At 38.9% G+C, this 18,340-nt stretch overlaps 2 protein-coding genes across 6 annotated transcripts in view; one reads left to right on the plus strand and one right to left on the minus strand.

The window, feature by feature from the left end:
- The window catches only part of sord (sorbitol dehydrogenase), a 4,245-nt gene extending 2,043 nt beyond the window's left edge, over nt 1–2,202 (plus strand). For all 3 annotated transcript variants that reach the window (XM_016672433.1, XM_007554041.2, XM_016672434.1), the window contains 4 exons: nt 777–842; nt 933–1,111; nt 1,482–1,603; nt 1,746–2,202. In XM_016672433.1, the coding sequence (XP_016527919.1) occupies nt 777–842; nt 933–1,111; nt 1,482–1,603; nt 1,746–1,911 (533 nt within the window). In that variant the 3' untranslated portion in view covers nt 1,912–2,202. The remainder of the gene's footprint in view (nt 1–776; nt 843–932; nt 1,112–1,481; nt 1,604–1,745) is intronic.
- A 1,919-nt stretch (nt 2,203–4,121) lies between these two features.
- Nucleotides 4,122–18,340, minus strand: part of apba2b (amyloid beta (A4) precursor protein-binding, family A, member 2b) — a 45,023-nt gene continuing 30,804 nt past the window's right edge. For 2 of the 3 annotated variants that reach the window (XM_016672469.1, XM_007554043.2), the window contains 9 exons: nt 17,996–18,141; nt 14,721–14,756; nt 13,008–13,094; nt 11,453–11,638; nt 9,422–9,601; nt 6,497–6,709; nt 6,292–6,411; nt 5,979–6,119; nt 4,122–5,452 (listed from right to left, as the gene is read on the minus strand). In XM_016672469.1, the coding sequence (XP_016527955.1) occupies nt 5,381–5,452; nt 5,979–6,119; nt 6,292–6,411; nt 6,497–6,709; nt 9,422–9,601; nt 11,453–11,638; nt 13,008–13,094; nt 14,721–14,756; nt 17,996–18,141 (1,181 nt within the window). In that variant the 3' untranslated portion in view covers nt 4,122–5,380. The remainder of the gene's footprint in view (nt 5,453–5,978; nt 6,120–6,291; nt 6,412–6,496; nt 6,710–9,421; nt 9,602–11,452; nt 11,639–13,007; nt 13,095–14,720; nt 14,757–17,995; nt 18,142–18,340) is intronic. The other variant, XM_007554044.2, reaches the window with a different exon arrangement.

Genomic DNA, 18,340 nt, shown 5'->3' on the forward strand with positions numbered 1-18,340 from the left:
TATATATATATAAATAAATAAAACTCTTTTCCCTTATTGTCTGGCATTAAATCAGACTAACCCTTTCCTATATGATAAATGCAAAAATAATGAATGATGTATTTTTTTGAAAGTTTTTTTTAACTTCTTCAGATTCAGACATTTACACACATCTTCTTAGAATATGGTAAAATGTGGTCTTACATTTTGGGTGTCCTTTCACAAGCTCTTTTTAATAGTTATATGGAGATTTGGCTGAGCCTGTATCCTTCGATGGCTGGACATCCCAGTAATGTTTATACTTGTATATCATTTTTTGAACAGATGAATGTAGTACATTCAGGCATCTGGATATTATACCAAATTAGGAACCAGGCTTTTGCAGGTCACAAGTATCGAGTAAACATTTTTTTTTAATTTACAAACTGGAAACCCACAACAAAATGACATCATCATTTTTGATTTCCAAAATTGTTTAAAAGTACAGAAATCTTTGTTTATTTGAACTTCTGATTTTTAGGAAAGTGTCAGAATATTTAAATAGTCCTCTTATTATTGTGGCATTTAGCAACAGGAATAATTTTAGCAATCCTAACTAACCTAAGAAAAAAAGGTTTGGTCTGATTTATTTTGTAAGTGGAACAAGAAAAGGTCATGCACCTTTTATATGCTGCATGTAAAACACTGGTTAGTAACTGTACTTGATGCTGTCTTGTAAATTAAAGCTCATAAACATTTAGACATGTTTTAAGTTGAAAGTTAACTTGGCAGTGTCAATGTGTCTACCTTTCCTACAGGACCCATTGGATTGGTTAGCTTGATCGTAGCCAAGGCAATGGGGGCCTCAAAAGTCATTATCACTGGTAACAACAACCCGAAAGGACGCTGTAAATTTCAGAAAAAAATTGTGAAAATCCTCTGAACTGCTTTTGAACACCCGCAGCTGTGTTTAGATCTGTTTGCAGAGCGCCTGGCCATGGCCAAGGAGCTTGGTGCAGACTTCCAGCTGACAGTGAAAAAGGAAGATGGAGCGCAGGTGCTGGCAAAGAAAGTCAAGGAAATCCTGGGAACCCAGCCTCAAATCACAATTGAATGCACTGGAGTGGAGAGCTGCATCCAAACTGCCCTTTATGTAAATAACCCTGTGGAACCATAAGTTGCAACAAAACAATCATATCTGAAGGGAGGACAAAAATAGTGCAAACTTTATTATCACTATCTCATATGGACCATCTGATAAGATTTCATTTGATCTTCTTGTGTTGTGGAGACCTTATGCTAGTTTAATTTCATATTAGAACTAAAACATTTAACTTAAGATTGAAATTGACTCAGAAACCTGGCATTTCTGTCAGCCTTTGAAAATTGTGAAAATATATCAGCCAACCATGATATGAAATCTCTTCGTCACTGTCTACTGTCTGCTCAGGTTTGAGCTACAAATACCACATGACTTCGGTGACAATGGGTTCCTAAAATAATTCAGTTCAACTTCCCGTTAGGCAACATGCTCAGGCGGCGTGGTGTTGCTGGTGGGCCTTGGTGCTGAGATGACTACCGTTCCCCTGGTCAACGCTGCTGTGAGAGAAGTGGACATCAGAGGAGTCTTCCGCTACTGCAACACGTGAGGAAATATTTACTGCTTCTCTTCTCCTGTAAATATTAATGCATAGTGCAGAAAGAATCGGTCCACCTTTGGTCCAAGCTTATTAGCTGGAGTCAGAGAGAATCAAACATCCATGTGTTTTTTTTTTTTTTTTTTGCAGTTATCCGATGGCCATTGCCATGTTGTCATCAGGCAAAGTGAACGTGAAGCCCCTTGTGACCCACCGCTTTCCACTGGAGCAGGCAGGGCAGGCCTTCGAGACCACACGTCAGGGTCTTGGGATAAAGGTCATGTTAAAGTGTGACAAAAACGACCAGAACCCTTGAACCGGCCCCCCCTATTGGCGAAGTGTTCTGCTGAGATCGACTGAGCATGACAGGCACAAAGAGGACTCTGGCCTCAGAAAGATAACAAAACAACTTCAAAGAAAGACGCATTAATCGCAGCACTGTGGCGACAGCTGGAAGCTGTTTATCAGATGTTTATCTTCAGATGGTACTGGTTAATTTTAGTTGTTCAGACCTCTGAACAACTATGCATGTAATTTACAAAATTTAATATGCTATTGTAGAATAATAACCTTTTTTTAAAAAAATAAATAAATGTGAGATAAAAAAGTTTTATGTCTCTTTTTTCTGTGTAACATGTACTACTACTGTTTTGACATTAGGAGGCACTACCGGCTTAGAAAATAATGATGAGACGACAATAGTACCAGGAAGTGGCAGTTGCTAATTGTTGTAATCTGTGAATTTAAAGCAGCAGGAACATGTTAATGTTGCAAGAGTATCTGTTTTTTTTTTTTTTAATCAAGGCAAAAAGATTGAACATAAACACACCATTTGTGCCTGGCCTTTTATATGTACAACAATAAAAGTACAAAGTTTCTCATTTGAAGAAGCAAGACACTTAAAAAAGATGCAAGTGTTTTAGGACTAACAAATAATAAAATAAAGATAACTACAAGTCGCTTTTATGGAAGGACTATCTCATTTCATTGATCCTATACATTTTTAAAAATTGGTAAAATATTTTTATTTTTCCCTATTTTTGTCATGATCGTGTTTCTGTGTATTTGTTTTTGGAGTTTTTTTGTGTTCAGTTTGCTCCCTGTGTCTCTGTCTCTGCGTCTTCCCCGTTGATTGTTTCCCAGGTGTGTCTCATCCCCTTGATTACCCCGTGTGTATTTAAACCCACCTGTTGTCCTTGTCTCTTGTTGGATCCTTGTCGTGTGATGCCTGTTTCTCCGTGCTGTTCTCCGTTGTTCTGTGCCTTTGACTTTCATCATTAAATATTCATCTTCATCACTACCTGCGTCCTCTTCCTCACCTCAACCAAACTGCTTTATGACAATTTTTCCTACTAACTTTTGTTTGAAGGCTCTATAAACAAACTCACCATAAAAATGATTACTTTGCAGTGTTTAGGGAACAAGCTGGCAAATAAAAGCTTGTTAAAAAATAAAAGATAAAAGCTTGCACTCACGGACAGTTCAACGTACACACAGATTCAATATAGACTTCTCTTATTTACTTGAGCACATGTAATTCGCCAAAGTCAACACTTGAAGACTGGTGGGAATCAAGAAGGAAAACAGAATGTGTAAATCATCCATCCACAATTCTGAGACTTGATAAAAAAAAAAAAAAGTGTGTGTGTGGAGGTAATATTTTTTAACATGTATTAATGCACACAGCTTTTATTCTAACTTTGCAGCAACTGTGTCGTTAATAATTTTCAGATATCCTTTCTCCAGCTATACAGCCTTGTCCTTTCTTTGTGCATACAGTGAAGCCAAAAATTTAGATGTAAAAATGTTTTCATTCAGTTAAAATGTGTGTTTGGTTTGGAGTTTTTGATATTACTTCCAGTCAAAAGAAACATTCTTGGTAAAATGAAAAGACAACAACTTAACTGAAGATACTCATGGAAGGTTAAATCCCAGAATTATGTCTTTCTATTGTTGCTTCAGGTGTTTCTCCTCACCTTAGTATCTTTGCATTTTAAAGATTCACTGTCTATTAAGTTATTATTATTATTATTATTATTAATTCTCATGGTCTACTTTATAATTTTTTAAGCTTTCCTTTTCATTGTCCAAGAAGTTCTGGAACAACACTACAAGGAAGTTCTTTCTACCTTTTTCTGCTTTGTAAAAATATTCTGATGGAAGTCAGTTTAGTAATAAATTAGGTGTGTATCCTACCCAGTCAATTTAACAGAAATATATTGACGACACAAATGGAAGCCAATATGTTTGAAATTACAATGTTTTTCCTCTTCTAACATATCAAAACTACTCCTTGCTAGGATTATTTTTATTTAATTTTAGAAGGATTTGGTTACAACTTTCCCCAAGATCTTGACTAAGCGGCACATTTTATTTATGGTATTAAAAGTTGTTGGAATCTGTACGTATGTTGTTTATTGGCAACATCAATTGTTATCATTTAATTATTATCATTATAACAATTAAAAATAATAATGAAATCTTTAGTGCATTTCATTCAATAAAATAAATGAATAAATGAATAAATCCAGGTTCAGCCCAGTATTTTATTTTCTGCCACAATGACATGAGAAACTACTTTTACGAGGCATGCACACAGATAATGTCATACGGATAAAATTTACTACAATGCGTTGATAAACCATTACTCCATGGCAAGAGCTTTTTTTTTTTCCTGTCAGCATGTGATTCACGTCTCTCTGTTTCGCTTCGTTTCCCCTGAAGTCCAACGTAAAGTCTGGTGGATGTTTGCAGAGACTTGTGTGTTTTGTTCCTTAACGTGATCACAACACTAGACAATTTTTTATTTTTATGTACAGACATTCCAATACTGCAGATGGCAATGAGACAGCTCACATAGCACATTTACATTCACGGTCCACTCATTAGTAAGCATGAGCTTCAGTCAGAACTCCAAAAGATGAGCATACAGGAGGTGAGTGCACCAAGAAAACAACATTATTCGTACATGTGACCTCATATCAAAAGCAAAATGTTTGTGGTTTCAAACTTTTTTGTTGGTGAAATGTACATGTAGTTTAAAAAAGACTTTTTTTTTTTTTCTTGGTTGAATTTTGGGTATTGCCTTGAAATTAAACAGGATATGGCGTTTCTCCCATAAACCTCTGCTGTGAGCATTGGTTTGATTCACATGTACAGTACATTAACTCGGCATACTCAAACACATAAATCCTCACCCTTTTCGTTGGAAACTAATACGATATCTCAGATGTATTTGTGCCTTTGCCACCACTGTGGTCTGCCTCCGTCTCAGGAGATATTTACAGTGCGGATCCTGGCTCCGCTGTTGCCACGGCAGCCGCCTTCCCTCGCAAAAGTTTGCAAATTGTGTATTTACATGGGAAATAGATTATCAGCGGAACCATACAAAAAAAGTTTAGGATGATTATATTGCATTATATGGATTTAAAAAAATAAACTGTGGCACATTCAAGCAGTAACTCTGTTAATGCTGTTTCACTGGAGGGACAAAAAAAAAAAAAAGAATCACAAACAGGACAAATAAACAAACACGCACACACACGTGCTTTCTCTTCAGCGGATCAGAGGGATGAGAAAATCTGTAGTTAAATAGCAGTTGCATGTTAATCACAGACAAGTGAATGACAAAGAATTGAAGTCTTCAGCCCAAACAGTTCAAAAATTGGGAAAAAGGAATCAGTGGGGGAGGCGTGATCATCCTCCTGGTGGCTAATCTGCTAGTAGTTTTCGCTGCAAGATAAATGAACGTCTTCCTGCCCTTCGTGGACATGAATCTCAGCTGCTCATATGTACATGGGCGTCTCCTGTCCTGTTAGAAGCCTGAACATGGCCGCCGGCATTGTCTTCATGTGGATCTAGAGGGATAAGGCAAACAGCAATGAGTTTGGAGCAACAGCAGAATATGTTTTAGCTACACGCTAATCACTTCTTCCCTCCATTTTGGACATTTGGAGTTTTGATACAAAGTGGAGCCATTTACCACAACACGTTTTGTACTTACTCTTCGTCCATTCATACCCAGCAGGTATTGTAGTTTTGTGTCTCCACTGGCAATCAGTGGTTTAAAGTCATTCTCTGTGATGGACATTAATGTACTATAATAAAGGAATGATAAAAAATAGTAGCAAATGAAACCCGAAGTACAAATACGTATGAAACACTTTATCAAATTGTTTATTTAGAAACTGTGGCCCTTTTTGGCCCTCTGTATTAAAGAAGAGCATATCTTGTATACTCTCCCTTACCAAAGGATATTATCCTGAAAATTATCTTCCAAATGCACGGCAGCAGCTGAGCTAACGCTGCAATTGTGACTGTACAACTGCATGTGGAAGTTATAATCCTTTTCTGCATGTTTTTGTGTTGGTGCATCAGTTTAACCTCGCCAACTGAGTTGGAGAGCGCCTGAACAATCTTCTCGTGTGCCGTGGCCACCACGCTCTGGCCGTTGATCTCTATAATCCTGTGACCCACACGGACCCCGCCTCGCTCAGCGATGCCTCCTCGCATCAGGCTGCATATCTTCAGGACAGAAAATTCACCGTGAGTAAAATGCAGTCGCATGAAGCAGAAACAGAGCAATTGCAAAACCGGGTGTGTTTCTACACTGTTTCGAATATGAAAAATGAGATGATTAGCAGATCCGGTTATCGGGGATATAATATAACAAAGTGTAAACATTGTGAAAACTCACTATGCCATTCTGGACGCTGAAACCCAGCTGATACTTCAAGTCGGGTCTCTTGATGAGAACCGTGGTAACCGGAGGGCAGCTGACAATGTTCATTTTCACCTGGACCTGGTTCTTTAAGCCCTTTACCCAAAAGAAACGTGCACAAATTAAAACTTATTTATTTTCATGGAAGTTTATTTAAGACAAAGCAAGAAGTGCCTTGCACCTTAATGATTCCCTGACAGGTGGCGAGTGGCAGCCCCACAAGACTGGTGTTGTTTATGGACATGATCTGGTCTCCGATGCTGAGCTTGCCAGAGCGAGCTGCTGGACCGCCGTTCATCATGTTGGCCAGGATAACAGTTGGCAGAATGGAGCCCCAGCCGGACTCCACGATCACCACGCCCAAGATCTCCCCTTTACTCTTCTCCAACACCAGCTGTGGAAAGACACCTCCTTGGTAAATTTTCAGGCTTCACTGGGAGCAGAAACTTAGCTCTGCCAATTAAAACATCACAGAAGCTCACAGAGAGTTGAGCAACTTATGTGAAATTGTATATCTGTTCACAGACTCATCAAAAGTAAGATAATTGCCTGCTGGGTTTTATTTTTCCTCATCTTCAGAAATTTGCAGGAGCTACCACAGCTTCACGTCATTTACCAACAAATTATGTAAAAATGGGAGAAGAACTCATTAATGTGTACGGCAACAGATAATTGATATTTCCAAGCTCACTTTCAGGAACTAGAGCCGGGGCTTTTGGTAAAACAACAAAGCCCCGAGCTGAAATGATAAAACAGCGATTTAGCAATACTCTTTATTCTGCAGAGGATTAATATCTCTGGTTACATAAGACTGTTGCTGGTGAGGTTCCAAATCAGTGCCCTACAACGTTGGATTTATAGGAATGTTACATTACTGCAGCGATGTACCTCAATCCCCTAAACTTGTTGGATTAGTTTATATTGTGCTGGAAGCTGCTGTCTGTGAGGATTTATTCAGAAATTGATTCTCTCTTCTGACCCTTGAGCCAAAACACCAACATATAAATGCAAAAAGGCATTTTGAAGTTTACTGCACATGAAAATATAAGTAGAAATTGGAGGAAAAGATTTGTAACTTTGACCAGAGTTTCATGTTTGGATTGATTTAGCACATTTACACTTATTCCCAGCGCAGAGTCGAGGCCCCCTTTTGGAGGAAAGCAGGTAGTACGATTTGGATATGTCTATAATAAAAGCTTAATATCAGCAAATGCATATATTTGGAGAGTTTTAGGTGTTAACCAGTTAAACAATATGGTGTTTCCATTATCGTAAAACTATTGAAGTCATTTCATCCTACTCCCCTGCAGGGGATACACATCCCAAACAAGCTATCAGGAGACTTATTAAACTTCATTGAATTTACAGATAATTACTTAAGAGTTTTAGTAATTTAGTATTTTTTTTAAATTTATTTATTTGCTTAAATTACATAATATATTTCTAGGGTACTTGATCTATAACATAATGAAAATTAATTTAGTGTACAGCTTATTGTTCAGCCTTTGGAAGGCTGAACACCACGTAGAAGGTGAGGTGAATAACACGGATTATTTCACAACAGTGGCACCTGATAGCTGGTGGGATTTATGAGGCAGTAAACATGTAAAGGATTTAAACAACACTGACAGGCAGCAAACTGTTTTGACTAATTAAATGGATCAGAGCATCACCAAAACTTCAGCTTTTGTGGCGTGTTCATGGTCTACAGCGGCCAGAAAAAAACAGACCTGGTCATGGCTAACCCTCTATCATATGCATCCTGGGTCTGCTAAACCTTGAAGTGGCAGTATTAGAACAAAAACTGTCACTTTACACCACAGTCACTGTGTTAATGTCATGTTCTTTAATTTGCTGGGATTTGTCCATTTTATTTTATTTTTTTAGCTTCAATCATATGTCAGTTGTGGCTTTTGTTATTTTCTTATTCTTCTGCCATTTATTCACACATACTCTCTCCGATGTATTTAGTTGCTGGTTATAAGCCAGTCAGAACCTCTGCTTTATTAAAGTCTGTGTTCCTGATCTTAGATTGTTGTTTGTTGTTTCATTTTGGAAGCATTGTCATCCTTTACAAATCACTTCCAAGAGTACAAAATATGTGAACTTCCTTGCAAATTAAATTCGTGTTCAAACTAATTTGTTTTACAGAAAACTATTTGCAAAATAACACATATTCTCTTACCTCTCAGAGTAAGTTAGCAGCTTTTTAACATTTATTTGGGGACTATCCTGTTACATTTTCTTATGAAGTAGTCTTAATATAATTGATTAACATATCTGTTAACATAATTATTATTTATAAGTTAATCATCTGTATCAATATTTAATTTGACTGCATTTATAGTTTGACTTATTTTTTTAATCTAATTTAGTTCTTTTTAGCTTTCCTTGTTACTACCCTTGTTTATGAAAAAAAAAATAAAACTATTTAAAACTATTTCAATTTTGAGGTTCTTGCAGAAGCCTTGTACAGATGTTTGTTTATATCGAGCAGCTACATACAAATATTATGAAGAGAATACAGGTAAGATTAAATAAAATCATGCTTTATGTAATTTTTTTAATGTGTTAAAAATGTCATGTCTATCGATCTTTCCTTTGTTCGGCTCTCTGCTGTTTCCTGTTCTGTGTTTTGACTGTCAGAAACTACCAGCATAAACATGAAGCTCTGAGACAATAAATTATTCTTGGCACATTTAGGAGGGCTGCAAAGCTATACTTCTTCAAGATATGCCAATGTTACCATCATTGCAAATTACTCATTTGCCTCGAACACAGCATATGTGCCAATGCAGGCTTCAGGGGAAACTTTTCATGGCTCCTAAATCTCCTTCAGCCTCCAGGACACAGAAGAGGAAATGCTTCAGCAGAAAGAGCTGCCATGCTCTAAGTGGATTTTTACTGTAACATCTGCCTCTTTATCTGTCAAATTAGTTAACAGCTACAACGGTGCCGTGTCCCTCCAATGGCCCGGCAGCACGAGTGGGATTTGTGCTGCACTTTGTAAAATCTCAAGGCATTTCTCTGTTGTTTCTGTTTACTGCACTGACACAGATAAAAAAACACCTGCAGAGAAAAACGGACGTCTTTCGTGCCGACCAACCTCCTTGCAGTTTTCAGAGTTGGAGAAGTGAATGAGGTCATCATTGTACATTTCCTGTGTGTTGATGATGTCACTGTACTCCTTCTGACTCAGGTCCTCTGGGTTGATGCCGTTGGCTCTCAAAAACTCCTGGTAGGCCACACTGAACGCCTGACCAATAGACTGAGCAATGAGCTGAGCCTGGTGACACACACAGCCAAAGCAAAATCATTATTTAAAACCTTGGTTGTTATTTGTCATTTCTTTTTTTTTTTCCACACTGCATTGCACATAAAAAAAAAAAAGAGTTTGTCAGCAAGCAGAAGAGCGTCCAGTGACAAAACTGGTTGTTGGGTGTGCCAAGAATATATTCACACATAAAATGAATTGATTTTTACTGTCCAAAGCTATTTGTTTTCATAGAGTTGTGACATTTACTCATAAACGCTCCTTACTTAGAAGGAGACTCAGTTATGCAAAACAATGCAGAGGAAAATTGAATGCACCTAAAGTTGATCTTCTTTAAAATTATCAAATGATTTACAATAACATCCCATCAAACGTTAGTCAAACGAGACAGACAGAGCACTCAAAGTCAGACACCTCATCTTCATGTTTCACCTTGAATTCAACACACAAATCCAAACCTTTTTTTCTTAATTCTCTTTGCTTCAAAAAGCAAATTCTTGAATGGAGCATTCCTTATTTCTACCACAAAATCCTCACTGAATTCATCAGTATCACAATAGACTTTTTCCATACAAACAAAACCTGCCTTATCAGTGGATACAGCTCGTCGTAATTCATGAAATTAAATGACATCAGACTTATATAGTGATTTTCAACCCTCAGAGTTGAAATCAGTCGTTTCCTTTCACGCACACATTCACACACTCACGATGGCAAGTTACTGGGTTAGCCACAGCTGTTCGTCAGTCTCACAGAAACGAGGACGCCATATTGCGCCATCGGCCCTCTGACCAACACCAGTGGGACAGTTGGCTGAAGTGTCTTGCCCAAGGACACAACAGCAGGGGCGGGCAAAGCGGGAATCAAACCGACAACTCACCAATTGCAGGGCAAACTCCTGCTGCTGACATGGAGCCACTCACTGGCTCCCTGTTCCTGTTAGGACTGATTTTAAGTGTATTTTTATTCTTGACTTTTAAATGTCTGAACAGGCAGCTGTGTGTACGCAGGCTAGATGTTACATACTCTTTTGTATGCAATCTTTATAAATTATTGAGTATAATATAATTATATATATTACACACTCTCTCTCTCTCTCCCTACATATATATATATATATTATATTTGATTAGCTAAACTGGCTAACACATGAGCAATTTTTTAAGTGTCCAAAAAAAAAAACAGCACAAGGCCTCCTTTAGGTTTGCAGAGAGAAACCAAATGAAGATTCTGTGAGGTTCCAAGCTGCTTCGATGAATTAATTTTGCCCAAGAAAACAAGATTAAAAAAAGTCCCAAACAGGAAATGGTGGCTGCAGCCAGTGAAGCCACAACAGCAGAAACAGTTTCTAAACTGATGGATGAGCGGCTGAATACTTCCATTAAAACTCTGGCAGCAAAATTAGATGAAGAGGGGACAGATTGGAGTCCAGCCTTTATACCACTTGGCAGTGAAAACTGAGCTGCTGGCTCCTCGATGCAACATTGTTCCTGTTGCCAAGTCTTCCTGAAACGGCTTCAACGAGGCAGGCAGCAGCTCCGTGGGGTGAAAATAAATAAATTAAAAGAAATCAAAAGTGCCCAGCTAGTTCCTATTAATGCAAATCAGTGGGTTCCTCTGATCAGTTATTGTGAGGTGCACAGAGATGTTTTTGAACTGCTGGCAGTGAAATGTGATGGCGTTTGTTATATTCAGGCTAAAGAACACCAAATCGTGTCTTGAAGCAAAACCCCAGCAAAATCCATTTGAATATGATGGAAGTGGCATCCTGGAGTAAAAGAAACATAACGCTTAAAGGAACTGCCTGGGAGACACGAACATTTCCCCAAATCTGGATGGATTTTTGTTTTTTTAGTCACTTACATCCTCGGATTCAAAGACATGACATATCATCTTGTACTGCTTCTTCGCCTCGGGCGCTCCAGGTGTAGTCTCGATACAGTCCTGGGAGGCCGTTCGAGGCATCCGCCGCCTTGCCATCAGCACCACAATGTTCCCGATGTCAGCGATGTAGGAGATGGTGCGCAGTGCGTTGTCCATCATCGTTTCCTGTGGGCACGGGAACCCAAACATCACAAATCAAACTCGATTTCCAAACTTTGTCCTGAATATTAAAGTGGCAGTCAGCTAATACTGAATCCATCTTGGTGGCAGATAAATGCACAATGCTAGGAACAATGCTTTGAGTTGTTCCTTGTTGAAAATGCATTTGTAATTCATTTGTGTCTAATTGAGATTGATTGCATGCCCTTCAGTTACTAGAATATACAGTACATCCTATGAAGAAATATGGTAAAGATTATTATTGCGTTATATTAATAGATTTTCCTTGAAGCTGCATCATTCACGAGAAAAAAGATGTGGTAACAGGATTCAAATATGTCCTCTTTTGATTTTCATAAAGCTGTAAAAACAGATTACAACTCAATTACAGTCTGCTCTAAATTAGATTATCTGGTTCATCTTATATTACATGCACAAAACCAAACAAAAAACCTAGGCCTATTCTAATAGTGTAATGATATTTGTTTACTCAGCCTAATAATAGCCTTGTGTGGTAAAGTAGATTGCATGAGGCATTAAATGTGAATGTAATAGCGATTTGGAGAAGACTTCAAATAATGTGTGTTTATTCAGAGGAGGTTTTAATTGTTCATGTTTTATAATAACATGCTGAAGTTCTCTGCAGTTTTCTTCATTTCATTAACTCTGTGACAGTTTTATTATCTGAACCTAATGGATGCTGTTTTTCCAGCCCACTTTTGGACTTGTTCTAATAATGAACCCAAATCGGGAGCCACCCATGCAGGGCACATAAAACTTGCAACTGCAGAACATAAGTACATTTTTGGATTGAATTGATTTCGCAGAAGTGCCAGAACCAGAGGCAAACAGATAGGAAAGGGGAGGAAGACAGAAACCGCATTGCAGCACGTTATTTTCTATGTTTTTGTTTTTTACCAGGAGCCTGCCCACACTTACATCTGACAGCCAAACCAAGAAAAAGGCTGAGGCACCGCAAATGAATCATTTGCTGTTTCCATATAATTCTAAAAAACTATTGTGCAAAAGTGTCTTACGTGAGTGGAAAAATATATCTAGGAACAACTGAGATAAGGAATATGGAGAACAAATGTAACTTTTACCTTTCCACGCACTGATTTATTTGAATATCACAAAAAAGGCACGCTCGACAGATGTTTGCACACGATTTCAAAAGGGAAATCTCAATGTGACGTCTTGAGATTAGTCAAATGGAAGCCGTGGTTTCATAAGATGCAGCTGGCAGCAGTGGCTAAGCGCCAACTATTTCAACTTCTGTGCATCCCAGCATCTCCTCCCTTATTCATAAATGTGAAACTGACTAAAGGCATCTTCAAGAGAAAAAAAAATGCTTTTATTTAACAGGAGTACTTACTTGTGTGTCTGCATTGAGCACCTTGATTCTCTGGGTAGAGATAAACAGATCGACCTCAGTCAGGGTCTGAGCATCTCCATCAGCGTTCTAGAGGAACATACAAAAATAAAGAGTTGTGGTTTGAAATGTGTGAGGTGTTTGTGGACACCCCTGTGTTTGTGTCTGCATGCATGTTCGGTGCCGAGTCCAGTTGGAGAGCGCTGCTTGTCAGATGGACAGGTTTATGAGTGTAAAGGTGATGTGCAAGTGACGATAAAAAGGGAAGCGTTTTGGCAGTGATGTCCACTCAGATCATCTGTCCTGGCACCAGCATGGCGAACTGGAGCGGAAACTAGAAACAGCTTAACACTAAGCCCTCACCAGCTGGCTGTTACACCAGCGAGAGCAGAACAAGCCGGCGTACATTTCCCTCTAATCACTGTGAGCCGCAGTCTAATAAAATTATATTTGCTCTGGTTTAATTACGACTGTATTTTGCATTTGAAATCAGCCAAGAGTGATCAAGAAATAAAGCAAATGTCAGGAAAGTTTAGGCATTCGTGTTAAAAATGGCAAGCTGTTTGTTTGAGACAGTGGCCCCTCAATACCGGTTTATTTCTTTTTATCCTCTCTAAGTGAAAAAAAATTGGACACAAACTAGGACAGATTAGAAAAAGTTACAAACAGGTGTAGGGAAATTGTCTATTAAATGTAACCTCATTCTTTAGGCTGCTTTTATTTTAGGAAAAGTGGGTTGTGCTTACACATAGAGAGCTTGCAAATCTGAATAAGAGTATAGAAACAACTGAGGTCTTATTTTATTTTAGTTGAGTTATTAGCACTGTTGCTTAAAGGAGACTGAAAGCCAACATGTCCTTTGGATCATATGCAGTATCTACAGGGGTTATTACTATTATAGAAGTATAAATCAGTTTCCTCCAGCCTGTGGGTTGCTGAACAAAAGATTTTCAAAGGTCTTTCTACTCAACTTTCCATGACATTTACACTGAACATGTGTGGACATTTACAGATCAGGATTAAGAATGTGAGGCATGAACTTCTGTTCAAGTTGCTGAATCCTAAATTAATTTTGTAGGAATGATCATGTAGTTATTAACAATTTGCCCCCCCAAAAAGTACTCTAAATATATAACTTTTGGACAAGGTGTGTATCAACCCTGCTTGTAACGTGCACATCAGCCAGAGCTTCAGAAAATGTTACACTTGTAGAGAGTAGAAGCAAGTCAATCCCAGCAAATTTCCGAAGCAACATCACAAAGCCTGTTCGGTTTCTGAAGATCCTCTTATATGAATACAGTACGCAGTCGGACAATTATTTAGAGTTGTGTCCTGGTTCTCTTACTATGTAATCACACATCACTGCAGTTGTTCTATATTATTAAAATGAAGACCTGTGATCCTTTTCATACATTTTTTGTAAAAATATTTAGCAGAAAAGGCTTCAAAGTTTTTATAAGAATCCCAGACTGGAGAGCAAAACCACCTTTGCACTCGGCTGAATGTGTAAACGAATGAATGACAAAACGTGAACTTGGCCAAAAATTGTTGAGCTCTGTGCAACAATTTCTTTCATGAGGCCCGTGAGACAGAGGTGAAAGAGGACACACACACACACACACACACAGACAAGCGAAAGTGCAATGGAAAAGAAAAAAGGTGAGAGTGGAAGGAGAGTGACCAGAGGCTCTTCCTTGTGCTCTGTTTATTACACACCGCCTTTTTCTTGATTTTGGCGGCCTTCTGAACCCTCTGGCAGGAAGGCAAGCAGGCAGGCAGGCAGGCAGGAAGGCAGGCGTTGGGACGGGACAAGGTCAGCAGATAACAGGAGCACAGAGAACAGGAGGAAGAGAAGGAGGACATAAAGGAGGGTTATAAAGAAAATACGGGTAAGACAGTAAAGCCCCAAAACACACGTTGTTCTAACAAACAGGGAGCGTGACGGAGACAGAAGAGGCGTGTATGACTGTGTCGAGCGCATGTATGCGTGTGCGTGCACAGCACAGTGTTGGTTATCAGATACAAATCAAAACAGTAATTACACAGGGTGATAATCGCTTCTTCTCTTGTAAACACAGCATATTAAAAACAAGCAGCTATAAATAGGACCTGTTTCTAAATTGCGACAAAGTTCTTTCTGATTGGTTTCAGCAACTGTGGATGATTCATCCCCCACTTTTCTGGTCAAGTAATTTACCAACAAAACACACTGGCCAATAGGATAGCGCCATTTCAAACCAATTAGAGGCACTGTGAAGATTTCAAAATGCTTTATTCCAGTGGACTCAGCTCTTAGACCTCAAAGACGGAATAATACGAGCAGGACAGAAATCAACGTCAAATCTAGAAAAAATAGAGAAGATTAGGTCGTGAGAGGATTTACTGAATGCCAGGGGTTTGTTTCTTTTGGCTGCACTAAAAATAGGGTGCAACCAAACAGTTTAAAGGCACTTAGAAACTAATGTTATGGGTCTAGCTGGAAAATAATACATTAAAGCAATGAGCCCTACAGTTTTCTTTTTTTTATTACAATTATTAAATGAACCAGTTTTTAATGTTTCAACATCTCTAGCTGCGGTTCAAGCATGTATACACCTTAAGAGCTTTTGCACATTGTCACTTTAAAACCAAGAGTTCTGCTGTATTTCACTGGAACTTTGTGAGACGGATCAACTCCAGGTGGTGGATGATTGAGAAGTGGAGGAGAAATAATACATGGCTTAAAATTGTTTTTCCCAAATAGAAACCTGTGAATTGTGGTGTGCATTTGTATTTTACCCCATTACTCTGACACACTAATATAAAATTCATATGAATTAATTTGTAAAAAGAGTCTTACTCTGAATCAAGTAATCTCAGGGTAAATATAGGTGTTCTGTAAAGAATTGTCAAAGAAAAGTAGGGAAACAAGCAACATATGGAAAACCAAGGAACCCAACAAACATGTCAAATTTAAAGTAAGGTCGGGTTAGTGAACCATGAAGGAGGCACGACTGTGGGTCGGCTTTTGCCTTCAGCTGAGACAGCAAAGCTGGTCAGAGTTGATGGAAAGATGGCTGAAGCTAAATTCTGCCAAAAACACCTGGTAGTGGCTGCAAAAGAGTTGACACACAAGTTGCATGTGATCAAAGCATAAACATTAGTTGAAATTAGTTACTTAAAGACTTAAAAGTTGATCTTCACGTGCTTGTCATCCAGTCTGACTGAACTTCAGCTGCGTTGCAAAAAAGGACCGGGGAAATATTTCATTGTTTAGATTTGTAAAGCTGGTACAGAAATACCCCAAAGGACCAGCAGCTCGTTGAGTAAGATATTTATTATTGATTCAGGGGGATTGAATACACGTACATGCCACACTTTTCAGATTTTTTCTTGGGAAACATATTAGCAACAGCGTACTGCTTTCCTTTCACTTTACAAGTATGCATGTATCACAGACATCAAAGAACGCTGAAGTTTATGGTTGTAATGTGACAAAATGTGGAAAAGTATAAGCGGCATGAAGAGTTTGGCAAGGCGATATGACATTCAATTCAACATTTATATAAAAACGACCAGATATCTCTGCATTAAAATATTCCAAACCTCGAACTACAAAGATAGCAAAAGTCATAGCAAAGAGGAAGAAGCTTTTCTATTATTATTTTAAGAAGTTTCATCAGCTCACATGCAACACAAGAGATGTAAGGCTCTCAGCAACATCTACTGAGGCGCTGAGCAGTTCGGCAGGGGGTCGACAGCAGGAAGTAGTCGAAGGTAGGGGTGGGGATGAAGCTTCATAAATATTACATCAAACGGAGTGAATGTCAGGCAAACAGGATCTGCATAAATGAGCTACAACAATACACCTGCCAAAATGTTCTCCTCCGTTCCTTGCTTCGGGGAGCTTCGGCAGAACTTCAGTGCACTAACCGATTGCTTCCTCAGATTGATCTGAAGAAAATAAGCATGAATAAAGCCTGTGTGACTGAGTTCACTGATGAAGTTCAAGGAACTGGTGAACAGGATTAAGGAACATCCAGCAGCAAAGCTGCCCAATCTCGCAGAACTAAAAACCTTGAATTTTACAAATGTTAAACACAGTCTGCTAAGCTACAATTTATTTTGGAGAAAACTTAATGGCTTAAATCACTGTAATTCTGAACTTGTCCTTGAACTTTATTCTTAAAACATATCCAGAACAGATAAGTTCACCCCTCCACAGCAGATCTTGGTGGCATTATGTCAGTTTCTAAAAGCGGAGAGTTGCACAAGAGTTCATCCAATATTTAGGAAGGCATCCATGGTTGTGTTCACACGAGAGGGAGCTCAGATCCATTCGTTAGGGAGTTGAAACTTCGAAGCATCAAAGCATTTGGACAAATATCCTCTCAGGAATCTTCTCACGACATTGCTCTTTAGTGAAATAAGTCACCTGGCACAGGAACCCCAAGTATAGCCGGGAAATAAAGACGTCTGTGTTTTCTCGAGAGAAAGACGTTTTTCAGTCGATGTTACCCAACAGCTCGACAGGACAGACGAATAAAGCAACTCGGCAGCCCAAAGAGGCACTTTACCTACCATCCTATTTTTCTAAACCTGTCCTTGAAGACCACGATCTCAAAACAGCAGAGGAGTGGGTCACACAAAGGGAAATATTAACACGGACCGCACAGAGGTGCAGCTTGATCTTCCCTTGCAGCAAGAACATCCCAGCGAGGGGTCAAACTGCATGGAGTTTGCATGTTCTCCTTGTGGACGTGTATGCTCTCTCCACAGATCATAGAACAACCAGAATCATTTATCTTAAAAAAAACCTGAACCTTAGTTAACTTTCTGGGCCTAAATGACTTACGGTAGTTTGAATTTCAGAGTTCAATTTACTGTTCTGTTTTTCACATATTAAATATGTAAGAGTTTTATTGGAGAACATTTTTTTTTATGACTTTACAGTACAGTAAGCACTATTTACGTCAGGATTGGTGCATGTGACAGAATGTTGTTTTTGGTACCTTGACCCTGCTGACGGCTTCTTGCGCCTGCATCATGCGGATGTTCTTGGAGGGGTTCCTCTCAGACAGCAGCTGGGTGGAGCCCAGGTAGTTAGCAGCAAAGATAATGCCATCAATCAGGTCTTCTGGCTCGCAGGGTCCAGGGACTGAGAGGACAAGTGATGAACAGATGGAGCAAACACAGACAGATGATGTTTTGACTGAAGCTGCGTGTGCCTTGCAGAAGGTACTGTAATCACTGGGTTCTCTGAGCCTTGTTAAAAATAGAGCTGTTGCTCTTAAGGTCTGGAGATGGTAGACTGGATTTGCCAAACCTTAAATCATTTAGTGGCGTCGTTTTGATCT

Source organism: Poecilia formosa, unplaced genomic scaffold (assembly GCF_000485575.1).
Source record: "Poecilia formosa unplaced genomic scaffold, Poecilia_formosa-5.1.2 Scaffold61, whole genome shotgun sequence".
NCBI classification, from domain to species: domain Eukaryota; kingdom Metazoa; phylum Chordata; class Actinopteri; order Cyprinodontiformes; family Poeciliidae; genus Poecilia; species Poecilia formosa.